General features: G+C 43.8%; 1 protein-coding gene across 2 annotated transcripts; it reads left to right on the top strand.

The window, feature by feature from the left end:
- The first annotated feature begins 87 nt into the window (after positions 1 to 87).
- On the top strand, positions 88 to 16,855 carry spon2a (spondin 2a, extracellular matrix protein). Of its 2 annotated transcripts, none has more exons than XM_018699391.2 (6): positions 88 to 277; positions 8,096 to 8,324; positions 10,456 to 10,676; positions 14,468 to 14,659; positions 15,035 to 15,206; positions 15,851 to 16,855. In XM_018699391.2, exons 2-6 carry the CDS (start codon positions 8,096 to 8,098, stop codon positions 16,036 to 16,038), a joined length of 1,002 nt encoding a protein of 333 aa, XP_018554907.1. In that variant the 5' UTR covers positions 88 to 277; the 3' UTR covers positions 16,039 to 16,855. The 2 variants fall into 2 exon arrangements, with proteins under 2 accessions (XP_018554907.1, XP_018554906.1); XM_018699390.1 differs by lacking the exon at positions 88 to 277 and adding an exon at positions 4,160 to 4,384.
- Positions 16,856 to 17,029: the final 174 nt, after the last annotated feature.

Here is a 17,029-nt window from a genome sequence, read left to right as displayed (position 1 = left end):
TATAAACAGTAAAATTATCAGAGTGTTCTGAACTATTGATGTGAGTAGCAGCCATCTTGATTTATGTCGGGGTTTGTGGGTTTTCTCCGACTTTCCGGAATTTCGACTTCAGGGGGCGTTCCATTTGAATTTTCCGACTTGGAACTTGGAAATTCCGACTTCCGAGTGCAATTGTAACGCACCATGAGATTTGAGTGTGTTTATGCTAGTGTGGTGGCTAATGTTGCCTTGAGACTCCAGCCTCAAGCAGAGATGAAGAGCAGGCTAAAGTGGTCTGGTAAGCTCACTTTCTAATTCCACACCTCCAAATTCAACCTTGTAGTCTATACAGCCTTACCCTACTCTGACTCAAGTGACATCACTTGAGGCAATTTATCGGCTTTAATTTCCTCTTAAGCCTCCACTTTTATCACGTAATGTAATCTGTAAAACTGGAGGAGTTCCCCTTTAATGTAGACATAACGCTGTATTCCATGTGGTGACGATTTCAGGTTATTAATGGGCTTTTACCATCCATTCACTTAACAAGACATTTACAATTATGCTAGTGACTTTGAGCTAAATGCTAACATTAGCACGCAACATGCTAACAGTGACAATGCTAACATGCTAATGTCTACTGACAACCATATTAACCATTTTAGTTTAGCTTGTTGGCATGCAAACACTGGTTTAATAGTGCTAACACAAAGCAGGAATGTAATTAGTTTTTAAATAACAAACTAAAACTTTGACCCCATGACGAAGCTAAAGTTAAGTGGTCACCAAATTGATTACAACTTATCCATGAATGTCTGTACCAGATTTCATGATTATGAATCCATTAATTATTACATTTACTCAGAACCACAAATGTTTACTTCATTGTGGCACAAGAGAAAAGGTCAACAGGATCCTCTGGAGAGAAAGCTAATATACATACTGCTGCATGCCGTGCTAGCCAGTCAGGGACAGACACATTACATAACACCATGTATATGAGTGTGTGTAGCTGAGGGAGGCGCAGGATATGAGCAGTATTTTAACAGACCTGATTCACACAAACTTCAAACACACTGCGGTTCATTGCCTCCAAAGACCCATTTGGGAATGTGCAACATAGTGAGCGAAGCATCATCCACCTCTTCCCAGCACCATACATCACCCCTGTCAGCCTCCATGCCGTGCTGCCAGATTTTAAAAATTTGTTTGTTTAGTTTGGGGGGGCTTGAAAACCTCACAGATTTTATCAGGTCTTGGAACACAGTGGTCAAAGCAGTAAAATGGGAGATGGTTGGGTAATCCTGTTTAGGTAACTTCTACTGGTTTTAGTGAGTGATTCACAAGAAAGACAAAAACAGCTCAAAGGTCACAGGAGATCATTTAACTGAGGTCCAGAGAAGAGAACAAAATAAAATTGTTTTGCGTCTTAATGGGGAGAAAGAACAGTTTGATAGATCAGGATGTGTGTGTGTTAGTGTGCATTCATGCCTGTGCATACATGTCTGCGTGATGAATTACTCTCCAGACAGTTGACCTATCCCACTTGGAGGGATTGCACTACCAACCCCAAAGCCGAGTGGATAAATATTTGTCTTTGGTTGTCTGTGGAATTATTAAATATTATTCCAGCCACTGAAAGACTCAGATGTTGCATCACCTTTTAGACTGCACCAGCTTTGTTTTGCTTTTTAAAAGATACTGCAGTGCATCTTTTATTTGACCAGCACTCACTCCTTTTATATTTAAAGAATAATTCTGGTGATTTACAGTTTGGGATTATTTTTTCCTTGTTGTCAATAAATCAGATGAAAAGACAAACACAATGATTTGTCTGTGTAGTTGATTTTGCATTTGTAGTCATTTGTATGCATGTAGCTTGCTTCTACCTGGTTTTTGCCATAGACTTCAGTTGATGTCCAGAAATGATCAAAAACACATTAATTCATTGGATACATAGCAAGTAGCATACACTGTCATTTATTTTTGATTAATTTCGAGCACTCACTCAAGCACCAAATGTGTATTTACCCACAGCTGAAAATAGTCCTCAACAAATGCATTATTTGTACTTGCTTGAGTAATGAAAAAAACAAAACTACAGCGCCCAACTGTATATTTTTCCCATATTCCTCCTCAGTAATATTGAAACACAATTCACAGTCAATATTATCCATCTGTTCCTAATGCTGCTCTTTCCTCCTGTGTGTGCGACCTGTCTTAGGGGTCTAGAGGGTTTGCGGCGGGAAAGCCGAGACACCGGAGCTAGTATGGCTGTGGCCCAGACGCTCTGTGATTAGCTCATGGTTTTCCTCTCATTGCTTCAGTCGCTTGGCTCGTGTAACATTGACGTGAGCACGTGATTGACAGGAAGAAAACTTGCAGCTATCTTGGAGATTTGCGTCAGTCAGGCAACCTGCAGCCATTCTGCTGCTGTATCTGGTGTCCTAATGCTGGCCTGTGTGTGTGCATGTGTGTGTGTGTGTGTCTGTGTGCACGCGTGCGCTTGCTGCAGAGTGCGGCTTAACTGTAAACTATGAATGTGAGTGTTGTAATCACAGTAATCATCGATTCCCGCATAGGTTCACAGGCACATGTGTGGGTCTAAATGTCTGCTGGTGCATGTGCCAGCACAAGTTCTCATTTTGAGTGATTTTGTGTGGGCTCACACACACACACACACACACACACACACACACACACACACACACACACACCTGTGTTTTTGACAGTGTGTCAGTGACGTTTCACATTAATGTGAGTCAATGTGGATGCTGAGCTCACTGTCATTAATCAGCGGGCAGCAGCAGGGGAGTCTGGGTTTTTCCCTTAACCTACTTTCAACTATAGAGACAAGCAGATAGATAGATAGATAGATAGATAGATAGATAGATAGATAGATGTGGAGGGAGACAGGTAGTGGTGGATAAATAAAGAAAGGATTAAGTAACTGTTTTGGAGACAAAGAGGGTGGGATGAAAGATGAAAGAAGAAACAGATGGAGAGACGGTGTAATTGTTTATTTGATTGTTTATGACTGCAGGACACAAACCCCAAATTGTTACCTGATCCGCATCTAACCCCACTCTTCCTCTTCCTCCGTCTGCTCGTCTTCATCGCCTCGTTCCTGGAAGGTTCACAGACAAGCCATATACAGTGACGTGGCCGAGTCAAGTTTAAAGGTCTGCAATTCTCCGGTTGCAGAGTTGTCTTTTCAGGTCTGGCCGGTGTCAGCCAGGTCAAGTTGATAGTGCAGATCTGAGGACTAACTGCGTCTAATCTGCATTAGATCACAAGCCCGACCTGGGGTGTGTTTGTGTGTTGTTTGATGAAATATAGATTGACTGCCTTGTTGCGTCATAGCTGTGGATGATAATCAGGAAAGTCTCATATGTTTCTAGAGGTTTTACACACTCTCTCTCTCTTTCTCTCTTTCTCACACACGCACACACACACAAGTACACACAGCCTCGTTTAGTCTGAGCCTTGACACGTTGATAAGTGAGTGGCGGCCGGTAACAGAAACCTCCCTGGTTGTCCATGTGTGTACCATCTGTGGGAACTGGTGACCACACATCTCTGACACACACACACACACACACACACACACACACATTTGTACACCCTGACCTGAGGAAAAGGGGTTCCTCAGCTGAGATCACAGCTGGATCTGCCACAGGACAGGAGAACTATTTGAAACGGAGGAGGAAAAAAAGACGGCAACCATTTAAACCCCTTTGATTCTCTGCAAAGTCCAATCAGTAAATTAACTGCAGAAATAAAAAAGCCTTTGTTTCTGTCCAGACTCCACTCGTCTGTTCTCCAGGTTGCATGTCTGTGCGTAAAACCCTAGTCCTCATTTCTCCTTTTATTTTACTGCCATTATTCAGCAACTCTACACCTCTCAGGTCTGACGGTGCTGCGCTGCAGAACAGGGGTAAGAAAATACACAATGCTGAGCGGTGTATGTTAAGAGAGGCCAATGTGGTGTTGATTACCTTGTCAGCAATGAGGTTGCTGAGTTTACACAGCCACTGAAAGACTTGAGAGAGAAAGATAGAGGGAGAGAAGAGAAGGACAGTGGAGGAGAGGAGTGAGGCTGTTAACCGCCTTTCCATACAAGGAGAGGTAGGGGGAGAAAAGAGGAGGAGGGGGAGGAGAAAGCGAGGGAAAGAGAGTGGAGGGTAATATGAGGAGATACAATGAGAGAGAGAGAGAGAGAAGGGAGGAGGAGAGAAATTTGGAAAGAGAGATAAAGACAGAGGATAGAGGGATAAAAGCTGATAAGGCTGCGCCGGACAGCTGGTTACAGTAGAGAGAAAGAGAGGGTGAGAGGGTGAGTGGAGCTGTATCCTCTCTGTGATTCTGCTGCAGCTTCTCTCTGTCACTGACTGATCCAATACAGGTAGGACACACACTGAGCCTCCATTCAATCTCTGCACAGACAGTCTGGCTGTTTTTTTGTTTTTTTTAGCATCGTGAGATCCTGTTTTTTTCTTTATCTTGGGAAGATGTAGTGTTTTTGAGTGGAAGCAGAGCAGTGGTGGCAGAGTTCAGATCTGTTACTGAGGTAAAAGTAGCAGCACCACAGAGAAGAAATACTCCATTACAAGTAAAAGTTATGCATTAAAACTGTTGCTTATGTAAAAAATATATTACAAAAGTGTGATATAGAATTACTGCCTGCAAAATATATATATATATATAAAGTACCAAAAAATGTTACTAATTGTATTTTAGAGTGATATTATATGCTCTGGGGTTGTTATGTGTGACGCATTTACATGTAAGCATTATTTTAATGTTGCAGGAGTTGATACCAGTTTTACTCGTTCTTTATGTGTAGAATTTAATGCTGCTAGGTAACTGCTATCTACAGCTGTCAGTGTTGTGTGTAAAAAGTACAGGATTTTCCTCTGAAGTGTTGTGGAGCAGAGGGATAAACAGCATCAAATGGCAGTGCCATAAAATTGTACCTCATAAAATGTAAATGTGTATTTCTGTCTCTGAGTTGATGTTTGTCCTCATGCAAATATAATGCACAGATTTTTTCCCCCTATCATATCCTTGAATGCAAGTATTGCCACTGAATTCACACAACTTCACCTGTACTGATCTTTGCGATACATTTTCACATTTGTTTCTTTGCCTTCACTGGTGCAATGTGCAGGTACATGCATGCACTGTCCATCCTCTCTGGTCCTGTTGAAAATGTGGATTTAGTATTTAATCTGCATGCTCTCCTCAGTTTTCTCTTGTGTCTGAACTGCTGCCTGCACCGGTCATGATTTCCCCTCCGCCTGCATGAGAAACAGCCAAGTTTCTGACCTCCTGTTGTGATGCATGCCTGACCTAGTGTGTCAAGTCTTGTCTGTGCATGAAAGGAAGACGGTTCAGTTAGATCCACAATTTCCCGAAAAGGTCATTCTATGCATCTCTCTCCCTAGCACAAACTCCTGAATCCTCCACCTCTCCGCGATGAAATATTTTTGAGAAACATCTTAGTGAAAACAGCAAATTACCTCCCTGCTATCTCCTTGTTAAAAATGAAGCATACCTCCTGCCATGTGCACAAATCTGTGTTTGTGCGTGCATACCTGCGTTCCTGTGTATATGAGCTGATGCAAATGTGTGTATTATCTCTGCATGAGGCTGCTGTAATTACACAGCGAAGGTGCCCACGGGGCGGCAGCCGCTACATTTGGCCCCGCGCCACATCCCCTCTTTTTATTGTGTCTTGTGCCTGACAGAAAAAAAAAACTGCTGCTGTGTGTGTCTGTCTAAGCTGAGTGATGAGAGTAGGTCTGTAGTGTGTGAGTGCATGTGTGTTTAAGAGTGTAAATTTTATGTTGACTGAAAATAAGTGTGTGCCTCTGTACGCGTCAATAAATACCATATGGCCTGTTAATACTAGTGCATGTGTTTTCAGCAGCGGCAGACATCAGCTGGTGGCACGTCTGTGTGTTGACTGATAAAGTTCAGTGTGTCAGTGTGGGAATTCAAGAAATGTCTCTTTAGTGTGTTATAATATCAGTGTGACAAGTTCAGAGGGAGAGCTGACGGGTCTGCTGAACTAAAATCTCAGTGTAAAACAGGATCATCTGATTCGCAGTTGTTATAGCAACAGAGATCATATGACAGCTACCAACAGATTGGCCTGACAGTTAAACAGAAGCACATTATTTTGGGGGGGGAGAAATCATGTACTGGTAAGTTGCATGCAGTGAATTTCCAGTAAAAACAGTTGATCTTCTTTGTTTGGAATGTGTGTGTATGTGTGAGTGAATGAGACAGAAAAGCACCTAAATCTTTGCAACAGCCTGTGACAGGACTGACCTCCTTTCCTATACTAAACATAGTGGACGGAGCAGACAGGACAGTAGCAGTTAAGATCACATACTGGTGTGAAAAATCTCTCCAGCTCCAGGTGGTGAACTCCCATTTACCCACGTGACCGCAAGTAAAAAAAAAAAAAAAAAACAGGTCAAAAACGTCTCATTATCAGCCTGAAAATCATACCATTACATCATTTTTCCCCAAAGAAAGTTACTTTTTGGAACAAGTTGCATAGTTAAGTATGTCAACCTGGAGCTTTATCTGCCTCCTGCAGAGCAGCCAGTGAGATGATCAGATGACTGGGCAGTGAGATCAAAGCTGGCCTCTGTGTGTCTCCATACTCGAGGTATTTTTATGGCTGGCTGTTAAACCGTGCAGTGGTTAATATACATTTAATGGAGACAGGGAAATCGATAAAACACTCAGTGACATATAAGGCTGCGGTCAGAAAAGTGTCAGAGTTGGAGTTTTGCAGCTATATTGGCAGAGTAATACTATCTGACCTCTGGAAATAGACTTCAGGGACAATGTGCAGCTGGACATGAGTGTTATGTGCGTTGGTGGTGTGTGTGTGTGTGTGTGTTGGCGTGCACGTGCGTGTTTGTGCGCTGGTCGACTTGCCCAAATTTAACTGTCTGCATTCTGCAGCTGCTTGGAGGTTTAGTGATACTGTAGTATAGTAACCCATAGAATTGCTGCACACGGCTGCAGCTATGAAACATCACTCTCCCTTTCTGTAACAGTCAAACACAGAAAAACTCATCTGTCATCAGGTCGTAAACTGTCATCTCAAAGTTGAAACATCTGCCAGTAAAACAGGACAGAAGTGAAATAACATCACCCCTTTTTTGCAGTGCAAGTGCTTGAAGAATATCAGACGTATCACTCACAGGTATCACATCATGGTCATTGTTGTTCTGTCATTCTGGAGAGCAGAGATGGGATGAGAATATGGGTGGGGAAGGAGGATGAGGATGGAAAGGAAGGCTGGTGCAGGAGGAAGACAAAGACTACAGTAACTCAGGTGCACATGCACAAAAAAGAAACAAAAACACAGGGCCGTGTTAAGGCGTGTAAGGCTGCAGGGTGTTTTGAGCGATAGTCGTGCACGTGCAGCCGTTTGTCCAGCCCTGCCTCTCATAATAGAGTGTGAATCTGACTCAGCAGCCGGTGGTCAGTGGATGGACAGTCGGTGAGGTCAGTAGAGCAGCAGAGCAGACTGGATCTGCATCTATCCTCAGAGATGTCAGCCGTGTTGTTTTATTTTAAGGGGTGGCTTCTGTGGGAGACATTACCGTGACAGCGATGAATGTTAACCGTTTTGCCGTGTAGCCTCAGATTGGCTTTGTACCAACACACACTCAACACACAGCCCAGCCCCGGGAGAATAGGGAGTTTTTTTTTTTTTTCTTCAATCGAAGGATTGAGGGTCAATGGGTTCAATAAGCTTTGTTCTTAGATAAAATGAATGTGTTGTGATATGAGGGCAGAGGCGTGGAATTTCCCCTCTTCTGCTGATTTTCCAGGATCGTCTGGGTTTGGTTTCCTAAATGTACATGTTGAGATCCTTTCCTTTGTCTGCTGATGTACAAAGATAACACGGCAAAGTACTTCTGAATGACTTCCTCACCAGGTTTTGGTTTTCAAATGCACTACACATTTCGTGGTATTAGAGCAAACCTAAGCAGACCCAACTATGTGCAAATCTGATCCATCTCTACCGTGGGTGAAGAATACTTACACAGCCTTTTTTTTTTTTTCATTTCTCCATTTCTTTCAGATGATGTCATCAGAGCACCTGACCTGTGGTTGGCTGCGGCGGCTGCTTGTCATCCTCCTGAAGCTGTGCCTCGCTTTTGCTGGGCCTCTGCGACCACTCAACAGGACCGATTGTGCGGCCAAGGGCCCTGCTTCCTACATCCTGGTCTTTACGGGCCACTGGAGCCCTCAGGCCTTCCCCAAGCAGTATCCACTGTTCCGGCCCCCTGCGCAGTGGTCCAAACTCATAGGTGAGAGAGGCTGCTGGGGACAAAGAGACTCGTGGTTATTAGAAAATCAACCCTTTCTCATGGGATCCTCTAATGCCTGACAGTGATCCATTGAATGTGGATTATTGTTTCAGGCTCAGGCAGCAGAGAGGACTCAGGGGTTATTGTTCGACCTCCACCAAAGTTCACAGATGCAAAGTTTATGTGTAAAGAGGGAGCCAATCAAAGGGCAGGGTGCTGGGACGGTGACTCAGCCTCTGCTTCACCTAAAGACAGATGTTTTGTCCCTCATCATGTCATCATGAAGTTTAGGTCCTTATTGTCCTGCATGCGCACACATACACAGGGGTGAGAGATGTTAATGAGCAAAGCAGCAAGAGGCAGAGAGCGAGAAGAAAGACAGTTTAAATGCAACCAGATGGGGTTTTTTCCTCTCTGTTTCTCTAACTTCTGTCTAGCGGTATCTTTAATATTTCTCTATTTCTTCAACTCAATCCTGCGCTCCTTCCCACATTTCCGCTGGTTTACCACAGTGTTGGCGGTGAAGACTGGAGTGGAGGGATTGGGGGGGGGGGCTGGTGAAGGTGGGTGATGATAGTCGGGGTGTGGTGGGGTCAGACCGCTTACCTCAGAGCCAGGAGGAGGAAAAGAAGAGACTCAGGCCCCTTTATTCTGCCTTTTTTTCCTCCAAGTCATGGAGAATGGGATGGATGGCAGATGTTTGTACATGTGTGTGCATGTACAGTATGTATGTGTGTATGTGTGTGTGTGTGTTGGACGTCTCTTGTGCATCACCATCTGTGGCGACCGTGGCTGTGTCTGGTTTCCAGCTCTCCTAGTGGTGCCCTGCTGCCCTGCCAGAGGATGATGCCCTACTTACTCCGTATAAAGACAGGCACCGGAGATTCTGACACACCCATAATGGCTTTTAATGTCCCTTGGCTAATGGGCACCGGTGGACACGGAGGAAGACAAGCAATGGGCTTTGTCACAAGAGAAGAAAACCACAAGGGGCCTCAACAGGCCGACGGGCCGACAGTCCGCCGGTACAGGGACATTTCCAAGAATGTTGGAAGTGGGAGTTTGTCGTAGCACAAAGAAAAACACAACCAGGTCGAGGGGTTTGGGGGGCCTGCAATGGTTTTGTGTTGCTCAATTGTGGAGAAGCAGAGTCGAGGGAGCAAGGACACTGCCAGAGGGAAGAGGGAATGGAGTTTGTCATGGCTGAAGAAAAAACACAAGCAATTTAGGAAGGGTGGGGCGTGGGCTTCAGCGTCTTGGTGGGGCTTAAATGTGATGTGTTATTGAGTTTCAGGATCCTGACGCTTGTGGGATATTTGTTAGCATGGAAATGTAATTAAGTGCATAAGTAATGGCAGTTTTGGGAGAAACAAGATAGTGTGTGAAGTGTGCTGTTCACATTGTGTGTGTGGCTCCGTGCAGTGTATGTGTGTGTGTGCACGCGTTAATACATGTGTCAAAAGTGCTTAAGTATAAATGCACGGTTGTGTATGTATGCCTGTAAGCAGCTCTGAAAAGTGAGGTAAGGCAGAACCATCAGAGCATTTGTCAGCATGTTTCTGGCTAACCTTACTCTGCCCTTAAAACCACTGGCCCAGGCCGGTGGCTCTGTGGGTTTCAGTACGGAGCTCAAGAACCTGTGGTACAGAACAGTTTAACCTAAATCAGTCTCTTGATTCGTAACAGATTTCATAAATAACCAGAAATGAATATGAGAATGTGAAGCAAATGGTCCTGTTGTCCCAGACTGTAAGAAAAAGTATCAATATGGGTTTTGAGAATTGTTTAAATAATTTTTTTTTGTCCACTACCTGACTGCCAACTCTGAGATCCTGACCCATCTCCTGGCAGCTCTGGCCTGTGTTGTGGTTTTATCAGTGATAGATGGAGAAAAGTTGTAACTGTAACCATACAATATTTCCAAAGACACGCATGTGAGCAATTCCTTCAGATTTATCTGAGTGCAGGAAGTAGGAGGCAGCCGTAGAAACACATACAGGCTCCACGGTGGAAATGATCTCACTGTCTGGCTCAGGTTCTGTGGTACTTCAATGACATTGATATGCATTCCAGTGAATAAGCATCTTACTCCTGTCTTCATCTCTTTCTTGTGTTTCTTTCCCCCCTTTAGCGGTCAGCCACAATCGCCATTTTCGGCTGTGGGAGGAAGGTGCCCCAGCCAGTGCAGGGGTGCAAAACTTCGCTGAACTCGGGGTGACGGTGGAGCTGATGAAGGCGGCCAAGGAGGCCAGGAAGAGACGTGCAGTCGGCGCCATGTACCGAACGGCCGGGATCCCTAACGGCATTGGGCACAGCTCCACTGAGTTGCTCATGCAGCCCCGGAGCTCGCTGGTAGGCACAAAATAAAACTTAAGTAGAAGCAACGCTCATTTATAAAAGCTCACACATGCTCAGACACAGTAAGTCACACTAAACCGTCTGTTTGACTGCAACCTATTCAGCCATTTGGTGACCCGGGCCTCCACATAACGTCGTCCATCCGCTCTGACCAAACACTTCACCACTTCTTTCCACTATCCAATCACACTATGTTTAGCTCAAGTGCTGAAGCCCTGCAGCCACAAACGCCCACATCCATCCTGCGCGGTCTGCAGTCTGTCTGCTGCCTGGCCCACTGAACCCTGTGAGCTCAGGGTGACGTTTAGCTAAAGAGTTTATAGGAGCAGTAATTTGGGAAATATGCTCCTTCACTTCCTTGCCAAGAACTAGATGAGAAGATTGATACCATTCACATCTTTGTGTGTTAAATTTGAAGCTGTGGCTGGCAGGCAGTTAGCTTAGCTTAGCATGAAGACTGGAAACAGAGCTAGCCTGGCTCTTTCCTGGCTTGTTTATTGACTTCCTGGAGTCTAAAAAATGAAACCTCAAGTTTTTACATTTGGGGTTTCTATGGATTAAACAAAGGAGATAAAAATTTGTTATTAAATTTGTTTATAGCTGCTGGAAGGCGGATTTTGTTTGGACAGAGGCTAGCTCTTTACCCCTGGCTCCAGTCTTTACGCGAAGATAACCTAGCTAATGGCTCTAGCTTCATATGAAACATAGAAATATGAAAATGGTATTGAATTTCTCATCAAAATCTGGGCAAGTAAGCAAATGAGTATATTTTCCCCAAATGTCAAACTAAAAGGGCAAAACAAGTGGATATTTTCAATGTATCCCTGTATGAATGTATCCCTGACACTGTCCAGGAAAACACACGAAGGAAGTGATGCACTAAAACAACTAACTAAAGATTTGATTTGACTGATTTAAACCACTAAAGCCCCATAATCCTCCATTCGTTTTAAGGTAAAAAAAAAATAAATATATATATATATATATACTGATACATATAGACTGTGGGCTGTAGTCTCAGTCTCCAACTAAGGTACAGCTTTTCTCGGTGGTGGACCACAGGCTACTGCTGAACAGTGAGCGAGTTTGGGAGCAAAGGTCATGGTTGGAGGGTTGGGCTAAATTTGGGGCCAGGGCTTATACAGAGGTGAAGCATTTTAAGGTAGGAATGAGGTATGGCTCTGTGGAAAAATCTGTCACACCATTCACAGAGTTAAAACTAGAAATGAAGTATTCCTTTATGTGTAAAGCATACGCAGCTGATGAATGAGAGGGAAAGAGGTGAAGAGGAGGGGCGGTCATTTACTGGAGGTTTTACAAATAGGTGTGTTCCTGTCTGAAAGTCTGGTGACCTACATTTGTTTATTGGTTATTCCACTGCCTGAACTTGAGGGCCCTTAAAAATCATAAACAACCCTGTCAGAGGGCATCTTTGGTAAGTACTTGTCATGGACAGCAGCTTAGCTTGTCGTCTAGGTGCATGATGTCTGTGGCTGCTTTTAAATGGGTCCACCTGTTTTTAGATTAGTGGACATAACAGCGAAAAAAGCAAAGCAGGGTATGAGTATCGTGTTTGTGTTGAACGTGACAATGATGGGCTGAATGATTTGAATTTGTTGACAACTTAATCTGTTATTCTGCTTTTCTGTCTGTCTGCTCCTCTCTCTCTCTCTCTCTCTCGCACACACTCTTTTATAAATCCCATCCTTTTTCTCTTGCCCACAAACCAAAACATTCATACGCAATGCCCCAAAAATCCCAAACACATATGATTCCTATCTCCATATTCATGAGCCTCCTGCTATTGCTGTTAAAACGTGTAATTCAAAACAGACAGATAACACCAAATAAGTACCACTGAGGAAACAACTGGCATTATTTCTAAAGATTCAGTGTTTTGTAAGATCAGTGGCACCACAGAAAATGGGACAACAGAGCATTAAAGTGCATGTGCTACCGGACCAGACTTGCGTGTTTTCTTGGACGACTCATTCTCTCCAAGGCTCTGTGGAAGATTTGCTGTGATGGAGAAAAAGTGAGAAGGATCATGGGAGCTTTGAGTAACTGTCTGTTCTCTGGAGATACTTCCTGGCCTGTATATTGCAAACCGCCGTGGACAGATCAAGCTGGTGACGAGGGATACCCCTGAGTAGACATCCTTGCTGAGTGGCCCAATGGATATAGCAGGACGGTTTCTTGGAAAAACCGCAGTTTTAGAGTGAAAAAGGACAAGAGGAGGGAGTGATGTTAGTAGAGGAGGGAAGAAAGGAAGGAAGGGATCAGTGGAGGATTCTAAAAAGCAACAGAACTGCTTCTGATTTGGTTTCTCTGTTTCTTGCCTGTGACGCACGGCAAGAAACAGACCTTGTGTGTCATGCTGACACCACCTGCCTCCTGCCCCAAAGTGGTCTGCTCTGCCCAGGGAGCTGGTTTGATGTCTGTTCCAGCACTCTTCCATCCAGCCCTCTATCCGACTCCAGGCCACCCTTTCCCAGCCGTCCTGTAGCTGTCCAAGCCCACCCATCCTCGTCCCGAGTTCGGCCCAGGTTCCTCGAGTATCGGGGCCTGCGAGTGAGGAGGCGTATTTTCAAATGTGCTGTTCTTTGGGCGTCTGCCACCTCAGCGTGTGCTGACCCGCAGGCCACTTCCTGTATGAGGTCACCGGTTCTCCTGAAACATCCATCACACAGGAGACACAGTGTAACCCTGCACAGGAAATTGAGTGGGTGCATGCATGTGCACACATGCGGTCCCCAGTCCCTGGATTTGTAAATGTTAGAGCTGATAAATCCTGAAACTGTGTGTGTGTGTGTGTGTGTGTAAGTGTGTGTGTGTGTGTGTGTGTGTGTGTGTGTGTAAGTGTGTATTGTCCTAGCTATCTCACTTTTATTCCTTTAACCTAGTTCCTTCTACACAATGCCAGAGGGTTGGTATAACACAATATTAATATGGTGGGTCAAAAAAATTTGCTAAAGATTGATTGTTTTGTTTTTGTTTCTTTTTCTCCATGAAAGAGCTATCAGTCAGTTTGTCCTCATCCAGACTGCTGCAGTTAGACTTTTGACTGGAGGCATTAAAATAACCACAGCTGTGCTTAAATTGTTAGTCCGGGTCTCTGTGTTCAGTACAATTGATTGCATTATAATTTCATTGTATCTTTGTAGTTTCATTCGCAGTTTCAATTTGACAAATCAAAGAAAGACAGGAGAGCTGCATTAACTCATCAGGGCGATATCAGCAGTGACATACAGGACAAACAATACTATTACCTTTGGTGAAGAACAAAATATAGGCCTCAGAGGTTATGGCTGTGAGGATGAGCAAGAAGCAAGAAAGAATCCAGAGTCTGCAGCAGGCATTACTGTTCAAAGTTATAACAATTCATCCTGAGGGGGACATGAATGTGTGTAGCAAATTTCATGGCAATCCATCCAGTAGTTGTTGAGATATTTCAGTCTGGACCAAATGTGGTGAACCGACCGACAGACAGACTGACATTCCTCAAGCCGTGCTGCTGGCATGGCTACAAAGACGTCCATCCTCTTCATTTTAAGGCATTTAACAGCTTCTCTCCTTAATTTCTATTAGTTATGTTTTTGATTTCTGAGCCACTGACTGAGCTGACTGATAAATAACTGATTTTACCAGATAATTTTGATCTACATGGGTATTTTATGTTTAATTGTGTGTTTTTATTGCTCTCTCTATTGTCTGCAAACAGTAAACTAAATCTCTCTCGGACAGTAAGGTTTGAACTAAGTGTATTTTCTCTCTCTGACCAATAGTTGTCCCTGATGGTGAAGATGATCCCCAGCCCCGACTGGTTCGTTGGCGTGGACAACCTAAACCTTTGCGAGGGTGGCCAGTGGAAACAGGAAGTGACCATTGACCTCCAGCCTTACGACGCAGGGACAGACAGTGGATTCACTTTCTCCTCTCCCAACTTCCCCACCAGCCCGCCAGAAAACATCACAAAGGTGAGCTCTCACATTGGTCACAGGTACAAAAACCAGCATGCATTCAGACATCAACTCATTCCTTCAGTCGGTTGTAGCATTCATTTCATGGTGGGACAAAGAAAGGTGGACGGCTCCTGTCTTATTCCTAAAATAGGTTAGCAGCATGGGAATGGGACGTCATTCTTAGCTGTCTCCACTTAAATGATTGCTTGGCAGCCTTCATGCCTGACCTGAAGTGATTTGAGTAGAAAGGGCCTCTGTTACATAATAGAGCATCTATCCTTTTCCAGCATGTGTTTTAAAGGGGGCTATTGTGTTATTTGAACTTGTGTTGACAATCCGCTGGCTCTCCCAATGAATTATGCTGCACTGTTCTTTTGCGGACTTGTTCAGATCACGTCTCAGATGCCGAACCACCCAGCCAATTCCTTCTACTATCCACGTTTGAAGGAGCTTCCACCGATTGCCAGCATAAGGATCACTCGACAGAACAGATCACCTGACCGCCAAGCCCCAATGTCCAATCATATTCTGCCCAACTCTATCAGTCCCCAGCGCTTCTCGGGTAAGAGCACAGGACTCCCTACTTCACTATCTATCTAACTTCACCTCACATTAAACCAGGTGATGATTAAAACGAACGGGAGAGCAGGAGAAAAACACAAATGTTGAACATATTATTATACTGGTTTGTATTCCATTAAAGGTATGATACTGTCCTAGTTTCCTTAATTTAAGAAAAGACATATTTGCTCTGTGTGTTCATTGAAATGATAATCAAGTCATTTAGTACTTCCACAAAGCTGAGGACCTTGACACACACAAAAAAAGAAAATTAAAGTGGAAGCTGCTGCATTATCCTGATTTTAGGAGGCTATAGGTCAAACCATAAAAAATGCTAGATCCTACATTTCCCATAATGCAACTGAGTAGAGATGGGTAAGAAGGATGATGTAATTCACACACCTGACATATCAAACTTCTTTTTGATATTTTTTTTTTACTGTTATCATTTGGCTGGGTAAATTAAAGGATATGATGGGTGACCTTTAGCCCTCTGACCCTGCTGTAGACAGACCTACTCTACACCGAACCTCCAAATGCTACAACAAAATGCCAAACAGCCCTTTTTCAGCCAACAATTGTAACACTTCTTCCACTCTTGACTCACAAATATTTCTTTCATCCGTCTCTCTCCTCTCCATGCAGCTACACCACTGGACTGTGAGGTGTCTCTCTGGTCATCCTGGGGTTTGTGTCTGGGTCCCTGCTCTAGAGGTGGCGTTCGCCACCGCACACGTTACATCCTTTTGCGGCCGGCCAATGCCGGCACCCCCTGCCCTGAGCTGGAGGAACAGGCTGAATGTGTACCACACAGCTGTATGAAAGTCCAGTAACCTGCAGAGCGCATTCAACACTGGGACTCTCATGTTATCACTGCTGGACTGAGAAATGTTGCTGCATCCTGAGCATCTCCTTGATAATGCAATGGATTGTTTTGTCTCTGTTACAGCCAAATTGTGGAGATTTAAGACTTGCTACATTATCTGTGCAGCCCACTAGTTTTAGAGCATACACTTCTCTGTGTGTATTTTAATTCTGATTGTAGCAGAGTCTTGGACAGGTATTAGGGTTTGAGATAACTGTTGTTAAAAGGTAAAAGTGATTTTTATAAACTGTCCATGGATCCAGGATAGAAAAACTGACATGAAGAGGAATGACACGTGTCCCCTACAAAACCTGTTATGGTTTATTCATTACCAACAGCATATGTATGTAAAGCGTATGCAGATATTAGCGTACTGGAGTCACAAACATGCATCTTTAACATGCACACACTCTTACATGTATCCACACATGTGCACACAGAAATCTCCACACAAAGGTCCTTGCACACACTGCATACTCTTTCAGGCACGGAGGCATTAGTTTACATAAGTAACCTATACATGCTTGGCACATGCAGCTCTTTCAAAATAACCTCACACCCCCGATTTATAAATATCACCTTTCACAAGAAAAAACCTAATAGCTGACTTGAAGTGTAGAGCCAGTCTGAATATGCTGGCCTATTTTATAACAAGATGCAGGTTTTTATAAAAAGAAAGATGTTTTATTATCTCTTTTGATATTTTAATGTTGAGATTTTGTATATACTGTATGATGTACCTTATCTTGTATAACTCATGAATAAATGTGGTGGTGTTTTTCAAACACAGGGCTGTGTTACTTTGTTCCCCTTTCATTTAGAGAGTGTTATTATGCAAAAGCAATGTCTAAATATAAAACTCTTGTGTGACCAAAGAGCATTCTTGATTTGCATGGTTCCAGTATTACATGATGACGTTTCTTGTGTATGCCAGAGCATAATTTGTCCAGTATTGACAC

Source organism: Lates calcarifer, linkage group LG8 (genome assembly GCF_001640805.2).
Source record: "Lates calcarifer isolate ASB-BC8 linkage group LG8, TLL_Latcal_v3, whole genome shotgun sequence".
Lineage (NCBI taxonomy): Eukaryota > Metazoa > Chordata > Actinopteri > Centropomidae > Lates > Lates calcarifer.
The sequence above is the reverse complement of the archived record's forward strand: the minus strand, read 5'-3'. Positions and strand labels throughout refer to the sequence as shown.

Coding starts and splice junctions, on each gene's coding strand:
- spon2a (XM_018699391.2), top strand. CDS start 8,096: ATGATGTCATCAGAGCACCTGACCTGTGGTTGGCTGCGGCGGCTGCTT. Junction 10,677..14,467: donor TGCAGCCCCGGAGCTCGCTG/GTAGGCACAAAA, acceptor TCTGACCAATAG/TTGTCCCTGATGGTGAAGAT. Junction 15,207..15,850: donor CAGTCCCCAGCGCTTCTCGG/GTAAGAGCACAG, acceptor CTCTCCATGCAG/CTACACCACTGGACTGTGAG.